This window comes from Cherax quadricarinatus, chromosome 53 (genome assembly GCF_038502225.1).
Source record: "Cherax quadricarinatus isolate ZL_2023a chromosome 53, ASM3850222v1, whole genome shotgun sequence".
Lineage (NCBI taxonomy): Eukaryota > Metazoa > Arthropoda > Malacostraca > Decapoda > Parastacidae > Cherax > Cherax quadricarinatus.
Window position 1 is genome coordinate 12,608,732 of NC_091344.1, and position 12,823 is coordinate 12,621,554.

General features: G+C 45.9%; 2 protein-coding genes across 4 annotated transcripts in view; one reads left to right on the forward strand and one right to left on the reverse strand.

The window, feature by feature from the left end:
- LOC128692257 (uncharacterized) overlaps positions 1-1,818 on the forward strand; it is a 48,724-nt gene extending 46,906 nt beyond the window's left edge. The window contains exon 15 of the mRNA XM_070096259.1: positions 1,252-1,818. Coding sequence (XP_069952360.1) covers positions 1,252-1,818 — 567 coding nt within the window. The remainder of the gene's footprint in view (positions 1-1,251) is intronic.
- A 1,385-nt stretch (positions 1,819-3,203) lies between these two features.
- LOC128692258 (putative protein MSS51 homolog, mitochondrial) overlaps positions 3,204-12,823 on the reverse strand; it is a 44,185-nt gene continuing 34,565 nt past the window's right edge. For all 3 annotated transcript variants that reach the window (XM_070096323.1, XM_070096325.1, XM_070096324.1), the window contains 4 exons: positions 11,062-11,166; positions 4,163-4,252; positions 3,894-4,049; positions 3,204-3,522 (listed from right to left, as the gene is read on the reverse strand). In XM_070096323.1, coding sequence (XP_069952424.1) covers positions 3,376-3,522; positions 3,894-4,049; positions 4,163-4,252; positions 11,062-11,166 — 498 coding nt within the window. In that variant the 3' untranslated portion in view covers positions 3,204-3,375. The remainder of the gene's footprint in view (positions 3,523-3,893; positions 4,050-4,162; positions 4,253-11,061; positions 11,167-12,823) is intronic.

Below are 12,823 nucleotides of genomic sequence, written 5' to 3' on the forward strand. Positions count from 1 at the left end.
CCCTCTATAAACATGTACATCCTGGAGCCTACCCATCAACCTTTTATCCACCAATACATAATCTAATAAACTACTTTCATTACGTGCTACATCATACCTTGTATATTTATTTATCCTTTTTTTTTCATAAAATATGTATTACTTATTACCAAATTTCTTTCTACACATAGCTCAATTAAAGGCTCCCCATTTACATTTACCCCTGGCACCCCAAATTTACCTACTACTCCCTCCATAACATTTTTACCCACTTTAGCATTGAAATCCCCAACCACCATTACTCTCACACTTGATTCAAAACTCCCCACGCATTCACTCAACAATTCCCAAAATCTCTCTCTTTCCTCTACACTTCTCTCTTCTCCAGGTGCATACACGCTTACTATAACCCACTTTTCACATCCAATCTTTATTTTACTCCACATAATCCTTGAATTAATACATTTGTAGTCCCTCTTTTCCTGTCATAGCTTATCCTTCAACATTATTGCTGCTCCTTCTTTAGCTCTAACTCTATTTGAAACCCCTGACCTAATCCCATTTATTCCTCTCCATTGAAACTCTCCCACCCCCTTCAGCTTTGTTTCACTTAAAGCCAGGACATCCAGTTTCTTCTCATTCATAACATCCACAATCATCTCTTTCTTATCATTTGCACAACATTCACGCACATTCAGACTTCTCACTTTGACAATTTTCTTATTATTATTCTTTTTAGTAATCTTTACAGGAAAAGGGGTTACTAGCTCATTGTTCCCGGCATTTTAGTTGACTTTTACAACACGCATGGCTTACGGAGGAAAGATTCTTATTCCACTTCCCCATGGATATAAAAGGAAAAGTAATAAGACCAAGAACTATTAAGATAAAATCAAAGAAAACTCAGATGAGTGTGTATAAATAAACGTGCACATGTATGTGTAGTGTGACCTAAGTGTAAGTAGAAGTAGCAAGACATGCCTGTAATCTTGCATATTTATGAGACAGACAAAAGACACCAGCAATCCTACCATCATGTAAAACAATTACAGGCTTTCGTTTTACACTCACTTGGCAGGACGGTAGTACCTCCCTGGGTGGTTGCTGTCTACCAACCTATTACACACACATATATATATATATATATATATATATATATATATATATATATATATATATATATATATATATATATATATATATATATATATATATATATATATATATATATATATATATATATATAAGGGCTATCTCATCCATTTCCCGCAGGTGGTGACCATCTTCATCCCAACAACACTTATCAACGTCATCTCCTTCAGCACCTTCCTCTTCAAGTGGTTCGACTTCCAGAACCGTATCATGGTGTCGCTGACGGCGCTGCTGGTGCTCTCCACCATCTTCTCCCAGATCTCCGACAACCTCCCCAAGACCTCCTACTTTAAGATGATAGACATATGGTTCTTCAGTTCCATTGTCTTCGCCTTCCTGACCATCCTCGTGCACACTCTGGTGGAGTGCAACCATCACTACGGCTCACCAAAGGTGTCTCCCTCACCCACCACTATCCTTGAAATGGTCCACCTCAATGAAGCGGAGGGCTCTGAGAAGACTGTCACTAACGTTAACGAAAGGCACCCACACTCTCGACCGATCCTCATCAACAAGATTGGCTACAGGATAATCATTACTATGTATGCTATTTTCTTTGTCGTTTTCTGGAGCGCTGTTTTATTCCAGAAAACTTCAGACGATGCCAAGGAATTCGCAGTCAACAAAACAGAGACTGTTGAGTATCCAGTGTTGGTAAACACTCTCAGTGAGAATCTTCTCTTATAAAGTTGTAACTCAACGCAACAACCATAAAATAATGGTAATTCTATCTCATACTCCCATGTCCACTTGGCTGGTTGGTTGGTTGATGGGGTTTACAGCCTGTCGACTACACTAGGGTCATTAAGACTGCACATAACCTAAAGTAAACTGTCAGCGTTTATGCGATGAGAGGAATAAACCACTGTTTGTATACTATGTATCCAGTGCACTTGCACATCGCCCCTCCAAGAACTCTTCCCTGGGATACAATGTTTTACAAACCCAGGGTTTATAATATTTCTTTAAGGAATAAACTGTGACATTATAGATGCTCTCATCAACATCACAAAACAAACTTTTCAAAGATGACTGATGATAGAGTTGTCGTCCAGGTGAAGACACAGCTCTCGGCCCCCTCACTGACGTTTTCCAACACTTGTTCATCTCACCACTGTAAGTGATCCTGCGGCCACCCTCCCCACTGGTGTTACTTTCCTCCATTGCTAAAGTAGCCTTCAACAAGTCTACGATTATTTACAATATGGTTAGGTTAGGTAAGGTTTGTCAGGAAACAGGACAAGTGTTTCCTGGCGCGGGTCTTAGTCATATGATGACCACCAGCAGTTGGAACATTGGTCATCTGACCGAGGTCTTCCGCTGGCTTACCCCTCCACCCCTTTTAAAAATTAGGGTTATATGGTGTCAGGAGTAAGTGGATGTAGGGTAAACAGTGCCAGAAATCACTAACACATATTTACTAGCGTGCTTCATGCGTGTATATTCAAATGAACAACCACGGTGGGAGTAGAATGATAGCTCTAGGCCTTTCGTGTTGCACTTTTTCAAGAGTTTGCAATGTTGACGAGGGAATAGAATTCCCTTTTTAACATTGCAAGCTTTTGAAAAAGTGTTGGCTGCAACACGAAAGGCCTAGAGCTATCACTGAAATCTTCCCGTGATTGTTTTCCATCTTGTATCACTTTTTCCAGATTGTTCAATAATGCATATCCATATATTTTGTCAATTTTGACTCAGGAAATTGTTATAATACGATTGCAAACAAACTAGTGAATGGATGGGGTTAGTAACTTACATTTGTGGTCACAGTGGTGGCCCATGCTAACCTTCCTATGGTGTATACCTAGTGGCTTACGCACTGGCCTGGAGTTTTACGACTCACTCGCCGTAGGTTCTAACCCCACCCATACTGCGGGAAGTTAATTTTGGTTGAGATCCCCGTGGTGCGGCACCTTCCTACCGCTATCTTTACATTCATATAAGAACAATTTTCACACAATATATCAACTTTCTGGGTTCTGGAATTACTCTGTGAGAAAGACGACATGAAGTTGCGTGCTGCCACTTACTCAACACTTGTCTAGGACTCTGGCTACAAATGCATCCTGATGGCAAGTTGCACAATGGTTTTTATTGCAATAAAGGCTAATATTTGTCACAATTAAAGCTTGTTTCTGCAACTCGTGTCTTTTGTTTTCACTCCCATGGACAATACGCAACTTGATCCGGCACAAGGGGAATCAGATCCGACAGGTGATGGTCCAGAGAAGTCGAGGGGCAGTTCTACGATGTCCTACTGTTGTCAATGGCAATGATGTAGGAGTTGGCTGCCCACACATGGTCAGGCTCGTAAGGTGTCTGCTTGAGATGGAGGGAGCGCAGTGGGTTCACATCCCCGTGTACCACATTGGCTTGCAGAGTCTCCAGTTTCTGAGGAGACAAACATTCTCGGTATCCAGTGGTTAGCTATTAACTTCCAACATTCTTTATTATTTATGGTACAGCATTGTTGCCTTCCTGAAGAAATGTTTTCATACTCCAGAAACTAATATATGGCATATTTATACAGCAGAGAAAACATTAAATGAACAAGAGATATATTAATATAGCATAGGAGCATATAAATATTCCAAGGGATGCGTATTACACAGCAGATGAGACGTATTTACATGAAAAAGATGTATAAATTCAGGATAGAAAACACAAATACACTAGACGAGACGTATTTATGCCTTATAAATAAGGCACAGAAGACGTATAAATACAGCAGAGGAAACATAGTTATACTGTAGTGGGAGTACCTGGAGTGTGGTGTGAAACTCTGCCTCGTTGTAGGTGGTCATGACGAGAGGGACGTGCTCGTAGGCCAGGAGCTGGAGTGTGGGCTTCCACAGGACCAGCATCTCATCCGTGTGTACTCCAGGGTGGATAGCTAGTGCCACTTGGGGTCGACTCACCTGGAGATAACACATCATTATCAGTTTCATTTTCATACAACACATCACTGACGTCCTTCACCTATACACGCTAAATATCATTATAAGATGAATTGTATAAGTGTGCAGCTCACCTGAGCGTGAGTGTCACTGGTAGCAAGATGGTCCCGCCAGAAGTCGTGGTAGAGACCAGAGTAAGTCACCGCCCTCACTGACGACGTTACCTGAAACACCAATAGTTTATACACATACCCACATATATTTACACCACTTGTTATACCTACACCTGAACATACCCACACAGGTACATACACACACCTACACCACCTGTTGGCACAGAAAGTGGCTCGATCCCCGGCAAGGGTGGAAACGCCGTCATGTTTCCTTATACCTGCTGCCCTTGTTCACTTAGCAGTAAGTAGGTACCTGAGTTTTAGTCTACTGGTGTGGGTGGCATCCTGGGGGGTTGGCTGATTTACGATAACATCTCTTAGGCTCTAAAATTGATTTGTGAAAAAAACTGTTTGTGGAGGCGTCATCTCAGTGTTAAACTTCATAACTGGTCATTAATGTTGTAATAACAACACAGTAGTCACTTAGTTCCTCCTCCGACTATAACAGAGAAGTTGAATTTGATGGAAGGGGTTGGATTACAGGATAACTTACCCAGTATAGACCAGTAGGCCTACTGCAGTGTTCCTCATTCTTATATTTTTATACTGGCCCCTAATGTCCCTTAAACTTCAATTCTAAAATTTCCAGAGCTACCTGACAACAATGTGAAAATTGTCACCACACATCAAGATTTTTCATTTCTCTTCAGTTATTAATAATTTTCCGAATTATAAACTTGAAAATGTTGTAAACGTAGAGAGAATATTTGATCTAAACTTAAAGTTAAAAATACATTAGATATAGAATGTTTCCGGTCACAGCTGTGTCCAGTACACACAGCTGCGTCCAGTACACAGCTGCGTCCAGTACACACAGCTGTGTCCAGTACACACAGCTGCGTCCAGTACACAGCTGCGTCCAGTACACACAGCTGTGTCCAGTACACACAGCTGCGTCCAGTACACAGCTGCGTCCAGTACACACAGCTGCGTCCAGTAAACACAGCTGCGTCCAGTACACACAGCTGCGTCCAGTACACAGCTGCGTCCAGTACACACAGCTGTGTCCAGTACACACAGCTGCGTCCAGTACACACAGCTGCGTCCAGTACACACAGCTGCGTGCAGTACACACAGCTGCGTCCAGTACACACAGCTGCGTCCAGTACACAGCTGCGTCCAGTACACACAGCTGCGTCCAGTACACACAACTGCGTCCAGTACACACAGCTTCGTCCAGTACACACAGCTGCGTCCAGTACACACAGCTACGTCCAGTACACACAGCAGCGTCCAGTACACACAGCTGCGTCCAGTACACACAGCTGCGTCCAGTACACACAGCTGCGTCCAGTACACACAGCAGCGTCCAGTACACACAGCTGCGTCCAATACACACAGCTGCGTCCAGTACACACAGCTGTGTCCAGTACACACAGCTGCGTCCAGTACACAGCTGCGTCCAGTACACACAGCTGTGTCCAGTACACACAGCTGCGTCCAGTACACACAGCTGCGTCCAGTACACACAGCTGCGTCCAGTACACACAGCTGCGTCCAGTACACACAGCTGTGTCCAGTACACACAGCTGCGTCCAGTACACACAGCTGCGTCCAGTACACACAGCTGCGTGCAGTACACACAGCTGCGTCCAGTACACACAGCTGCGTCCAGTACACAGCTGCGTCCAGTACACACAGCTGCGTCCAGTACACACAGCTGCGTCCAGTACACACAACTGCGTCCAGTACACACAGCTGCGTCCAGTACACACAGCTGCGTCCAGTACACACAGCTACGTCCAGTACACACAGCAGCGTCCAGTACACACAGCTGCGTCCAGTACATACAGCTGCGTCCAGTACACACAGCTGCGTCCAGTACACACAACAGCGTCCAGTACACACAGCTGCGTCCAGTACACACAGCTGCGTCCAGTACACACAGCTGCGTCCAGTACACACAGCTGTGTCCAGTACACACAGCTGCGTCCAGTACACACAGCTGCGTCCAGTACACACAGCTGCGTCCAGTACACACAGCTGTGTCCAGTACACACAGCTGCGTCCAGTACACACAGCTGCGTCCAGTACACACAGCTGCGTGCAGTACACACAGCTGCGTCCAGTACACACAGCTGCGTCCAGTACACAGCTGCGTCCAGTACACACAGCTGCGTCCAGTACACACAGCTGCGTCCAGTACACACAACTGCGTCCAGTACACACAGCTGCGTCCAGTACACACAGCTGCGTCCAGTACACACAGCTACGTCCAGTACACACAGCAGCGTCCAGTACACACAGCTGCGTCCAGTACACACAGCTGCGTCCAGTACACACAGCTGCGTCCAGTACACACAGCTGCGTCCAGTACACACAGCTGCGTCCAGTACACACAGCTGCGTCCAGTACACACAACTGCGTCCAGTACACACAGCTGCGTCCAGTACACACAGCTGCGTCCAGTACACACAGCTACGTCCAGTACACACAGCAGCGTCCAGTACACACAGCTGCGTCCAGTACATACAGCTGCGTCCAGTACACACAGCTGCGTCCAGTACACACAACAGCGTCCAGTACACACAGCTGCGTCCAGTACACACAGCTGCGTCCAGTACACACAGCTGCGTCCAGTACACACAGCTGTGTCCAGTACACACAGCTGCGTCCAGTACACACAGCTGCGTCCAGTACACACAGCTGCGTCCAGTACACACAGCTGTGTCCAGTACACACAGCTGCGTCCAGTACACACAGCTGCGTCCAGTACACACAGCTGCGTGCAGTACACACAGCTGCGTCCAGTACACACAGCTGCGTCCAGTACACAGCTGCGTCCAGTACACACAGCTGCGTCCAGTACACACAGCTGCGTCCAGTACACACAACTGCGTCCAGTACACACAGCTGCGTCCAGTACACACAGCTGCGTCCAGTACACACAGCTACGTCCAGTACACACAGCAGCGTCCAGTACACACAGCTGCGTCCAGTACACACAGCTGCGTCCAGTACACACAGCTGCGTCCAGTACACACAGCTGCGTCCAGTACACACAGCTGCGTCCAGTACACACAGCTGCGTCCAGTACACACAGCTGCGTCCAGTACACACAGCTGCGTCCAGTACACACAGCTGCGTCCAGTACAAGGTGGGTGTCTCTTATACAAGGTGGGTGTCTCTTATACAAGGTGGGTGTCTCTTATACAAGGTAGGTGTCCGTTATACAAGGTGGGTGTCTGTTATACAAGGTGTGTGTCTGTTATACAAGGTGGGTGTCTGTTATACAAGGTAGGTGTCCGTTATACAAGGTGGGTGTCTGTTATACAAGGTGAGTGTCTGTTATACAAGGTGGGTGTCTGTTATACAAGGTGGGTGTCTGTTATACAAGGTGGGTGTCTGTTATACAAGGTGGGTGTCTGTTATACAAGGTGGGTGTCCGTTATACAATGTGGGTGTCCGTTATACAAGGTGGGTGTCTGTTATACAAGGTGGGTGTCTGTTATACAAGGTGGGTGTCTGTTATACAAGGTGGGTGTCCGTTATACAAGGTGGGTGTCTCTTATACAAGGTTGGTGTCTCTTATACAAGGTAGGTGTCCGTTATACAAGGTGGGTGTCTGTTATACAAGGTGTGTGTCTGTTATACAAGGTGGGTGTCTGTTATACAAGGTAGGTGTCCGTTATACAAGGTGGGTGTCTGTTATACAAGGTGAGTGTCTGTTATACAAGGTGGGTGTCTGTTATACAAAGTGGGTGTCTGTTATACAAGGTGGGTGTCCGTTATACAAGGTGGGTGTCCGTTATACAAGGTGGGTGTCTGTTATACAAGGTGGGTGTCTGTTATACAAGGTGGGTGTCTGTTATACAAGGTGGGTGTCCGTTATACAAGGTGGGTGTCTGTTATACAAGGTGGGTGTCTGTTATACAAGGTGGGTGTCTGTTATACAAGTTGGGTGTCTGTTATACAAGGTGGGTGTCAAGGTGGGTGTATGTGGGTGTCTGTTATACAAGGTGGGTGTCTGTTATACAAGGTGGGTGTCTGTTATACAAGGTGGGTGTCTGTTATACAAGGTGGGTGTCTGTTATACAAGTTGGGTGTCTGTTATACAAGGTGGGTGTCTGTTATACAAGGTGGGTGTCTGTTATACAAGGTGGGTGTCCGTTATACAAGGTGGGTGTCCGTTATACAAGGTGGGTGTCTGTTATACAAGGTGGGGGTCTGTTATACAAGGTGGGTGTCTGTTATACAAGGTGGGTGTCTGTTATACAAGGTGGGTGTCTGTTATACAAGGTGGGTGTCCGTTATACAAGGTGGGTGTCCGTTATACAAGGTGGGGGTCTGTTATACAAGGTGGGTGTCTGTTATACAAGGTGGGTGTCTGTTATACAAGGTGGGTGTCCGTTATACAAGGTGGGTGTCTGTTATACAAGGTGGGTGTCTGTTATACAAGGTGGGTGTCTGTTATACAAAGTGGGTGTCTGTTATACAAGGTGGGTGTCTGTTATACAAGGTGGGTGTCTGTTATACAAGGTGGGTGTCTGTTATACAAGGTGGGTGTCTGTTATACAAGGTGGGTGTCTGTTATACAAGGTGGGTGTCTGTTATACAAGGTGGGTGTCCGTTATACAAGGTGGGTGTCCGTTATACAAGGTGGGTGTCCGTTATACAAGGTGGGTGTCTGTTATACAAGGTGGGTGTCTGTTATACAAGGTGGGTGTCCGTTATACAAGGTGGGTGTCCGTTATACAAGGTGGGGGTCCGTTATACAAGGTGGGTGTCTGTTATACAAGGTGGGGGTCTGTTATACAAGGTGGGTGTCCGTTATACAAGGTGGGTGTCCGTTATACAAGGTGGGTGTCCGTTATACAAGGTGGGTGTCTGTTATACAAGGTGGGTGTCTGTTATACAAGGTGGGTGTCTGTTATACAAGGTGGGTGTCTGTTATACAAGGTGGGTGTCTGTTATACAAGGTGGGTGTCTGTTATACAAGGTGGGTGTCTGTTATACAAGGTGGGTGTCTGTTATACAAGGTGGGTGTCCGTTATACAAGGTGGGTGTCCGTTATACAAGGTGGGTGTCTGTTATACAAGGTGGGTGTCTGTTATACAAGGTGGGTGTCTGTTATACAAGGTGGGTGTCTGTTATACAAGGTGGGGGTGTGTTATACAAGGTGGGGGTCTGTTATACAAGGTGGGTATCTGTTATACAAGGTGGGTGTCTGTTATACAAGGTGGGTGTCTGTTATACAAGGTGGGTGTCTGTTATACAAGGTGGGTGTCTGTTATACAAGGTGGGTGTCTGTTATACAAGGTGGGTGTCTGTTATACAAGGTGGGTGTCTGTTATACAAGGTGGGTGACTGTTATACAAGGTGGGTGTCTGTTATACAAGGTGGGTGTCTGTTATACAAGGTGGGTGTGTGTTATACAAGGTGGGTGTCTGTTATACAAGGTGGGTGTCTGTTATACAAGGTGGGTGTCTGTTATACAAGGTGGGTGTCTGTTATACAAGGTGGGTGTCTGTTATACAAGGTGGGTGTCTGTTATACAAGGTGGGTGTCTGTTATACAAGGTGGGTGTCTGTTATACAAGGTGGGTGTCCGTTATACAAGGTGGGTGTCCGTTATACAAGGTGGGTGTCTGTTATACAAGGTGGGTGTCTGTTATACAAGGTGGGTGTCTGTTATACAAGGTGGGTGTCTGTTATACAAGGTGGGTGTCTGTTATACAAGGTGGGTGTCTGTTATACAAGGTGGGTGTCTGTTATACAAGGTGGGTGTCTGTTATACAAGGTGGGTGACTGTTATACAAGGTGGGTGTCTGTTATACAAGGTGGGTGTCTGTTATACAAGGTGGGTGTCTGTTATACAAGGTGGGTGTCTGTTATACAAGGTGGGTGTCCGTTATACAAGGTGGGTGTCCGTTATACAAGGTGGGTGTCTGTTATACAAGGTGGGTGTCTGTTATACAAGGTGGGTGTCTGTTATACAAGGTGGGTGTCTGTTATACAAGGTGGGTGTCTGTTATACAAGGTGGGTGTCCGTTATACAAGGTGGGTGTCCGTTATACAAGGTGGGTGTCCGTTATACAAGGTGGGTGTCTGTTATACAAGGTGGGTGTCTGTTATACAAGGTGGGTGTCTGTTATACAAGGTGGGTGTCTGTTATACAAGGTGGGTGTCTGTTATACAAGGTGGGTGTCTGTTATACAAGGTGGGTGTCTGTTATACAAGGTGGGTGTCTGTTATACAAGGTGGGTGTCTGTTATACAAGGTGGGTGTCTGTTATACAAGGTGGGTGTCTGTTATACAAGGTGGGTGTCTGTTAACACTTTCAAGTATTGGATCCTAACATCAGTGTTGAGGTGGAGGTACAGTGTTAGGTCACAGTCACCACTGTTGAGGTGGAGGTACAGTGTTAGGTCACAGTCACCACTGTTGAGGTGGAGGTACAGTGTTAGGTCACAGTCACCACTGTTGAGGTGGAGGTACAGTGTTAGGTCACAGTCACCACTGTTGAGGTGGAGGTACAGTGTTAGGTCACAGTCACCACTGTTGAGGTGGAGGTACAGTGTTAGGTCACAGTCACCACTGTTGAGGTGGAGGTACAGTGTTAGGTCACAGTCACCACTGTTGAGGTGGAGGTACAGTGTTAGGTCACAGTCACCACTGTTGAGGGTGACTGTACTGTTATTGAGGGTGACTGTTCTGTTACTGAGGGTGACTATTCTGTTACTAAGGGTGACTGTACTGTTACTGAAGGTGACTGTTCTGTTACTGAGGGTGACTGTTCTGTTACTGAGGGTGACTGTACTGTTGCTGAGGGTGACTGTTCTGTTACTGAGGGTGACTGTTCTGTTACTGAGGGGTGACTGAACTACGGTTGATGAGTGACAGGGTACCAATGTGACTGACCTGGTGTGGGCGTGTGGGCGTCCATGAGAAGGTCTGAGGGTGGTGGGCCAGGTCTGGCGCTACCAGCGTCACCACAATCGGGCGCCCCAACACCCGGCTCGCCACCTGCAAAACCCAGTAAACACCTGAATGATAAACAACATCCCGCGTGTATCATCATCAGTGTAACTAAGGTGGCCTTGAAGCCAGCACGTCCTGAACTCAGAGGTCAGTAGTAAAAGGAAGTTTTCTGAACCTCTATAGTCTAGTGTATTGAGAGTTTTAAAACTTTCTGATCGCTGGTTCTATCTCCGCCCGTGGAACGGTTTGAGAAATCTAGGTTGGTGTGTTATAATTTACTAACTTTAGTAAGTTTATTTATGCACAGTTACACATAAGTACAAGGTGTAAATTACCTAGAATAACCCCAAAAAAGAAGTCAGTGACTTATTTTCACTGGAGTCCTTGAACCATGTCTTGCGTGTTAACCTTGAGGAGAATTGTTGTGATTTAGAAACAGAATTGAGTTATAATGGATAAGGTTCGAATCTGCAGGGAAGAAAGTTAGAAATTAGAAATTCGTTAGTATAAGAAGAAGAGGAAGTGTAATAATGAATGTGAAGTGACCATTGATAACGAGTGAAAATTTAGGTTGCCAGGGAAAAAAGGATGAAGAACCAGACTTGAAGAACGGAAATAACTTTGCTGTTCTTCAGGATGAACGTACAGTTACCGACAAGAAAATGGGTAGAACAAAAATTTCCACGTGTGTAAAGATAAGAATTTGCTTATTATTGGAAACTTATTGGCCAGATACACGGAGAGGACTTTGTGTAGGAGTGATGAGAGGGCGAGACTGTGTCCCCTGGGGACTGGTGTCAGTGATATAGCCACTACATCACATGATTATTTCAGGTAATGATAACAACCTCATTATCTATCTCGGCGCTAGAGGTAGTGATGTTAGGGAATGCAGGAGAGAGAGGCAGTGATGTTAGGGAATGCAGGAGAGAGAGGCAGTGATGTTAGGGAATGCAGCAGAGAGAGGCAATGATGTTAGGGAATGCAGGAGAGAGAGGCAGTGATGTTAGGGAATGCAGCAGAGAGAGGCAATGATGTTAGGGAATGCAGGAGAGAGAGGCAGTGATGTTAGGGAATGCAGCAGAGAGAGGCAATGATGTTAGGGAATGCAGGAGAGAGAGGCAGTGATGTTAGGGAATGCAGGAGAGAGAGAGGAAGTGATGTTAGAGAATGCAGCAGAGAGAGGCAATGATGTTAGGGAATGCAGGAGAGAGAGGCAGTGATGTTAGGGAATGCAGCAGAGAGAGGCAATGATGTTAGGGAATGCAGGAGAGAGAGGCAGTGATGTTAGGGAATGCAGCAGAGAGAGGCAATGATGTTAGGGAATGCAGGAGAGAGAGGCAGTGATGTTAGGGAATGCAGCAGAGAGAGGCAATGATGTTAGGGAATGCAGGAGAGAGAGGCAGTGATGTTAGAGAATGCAGCAGAGAGAGGCAATGATGTTAGGGAATGCAGGAGAGAGAGGCAGTGATGTTAGGGAATGCAGCAGAGAGAGGCAATGATGTTAGGGAATGCAGGAGAGAGAGGCAGTGATGTTAGGGAATGCAGGAGAGAGAGAGGAAGTGATGTTAGAGAATGCAGCAGAGAGAGGCAATGATGTTAGGGAATGCAGGAGAGAGAGAGGCAATGATGTTAGGGAATGCAGGAGAGAGAGGCAGTGATGTTAGAGAATGCAGCAGAGAGAGGCAATGATGTTAGGGAA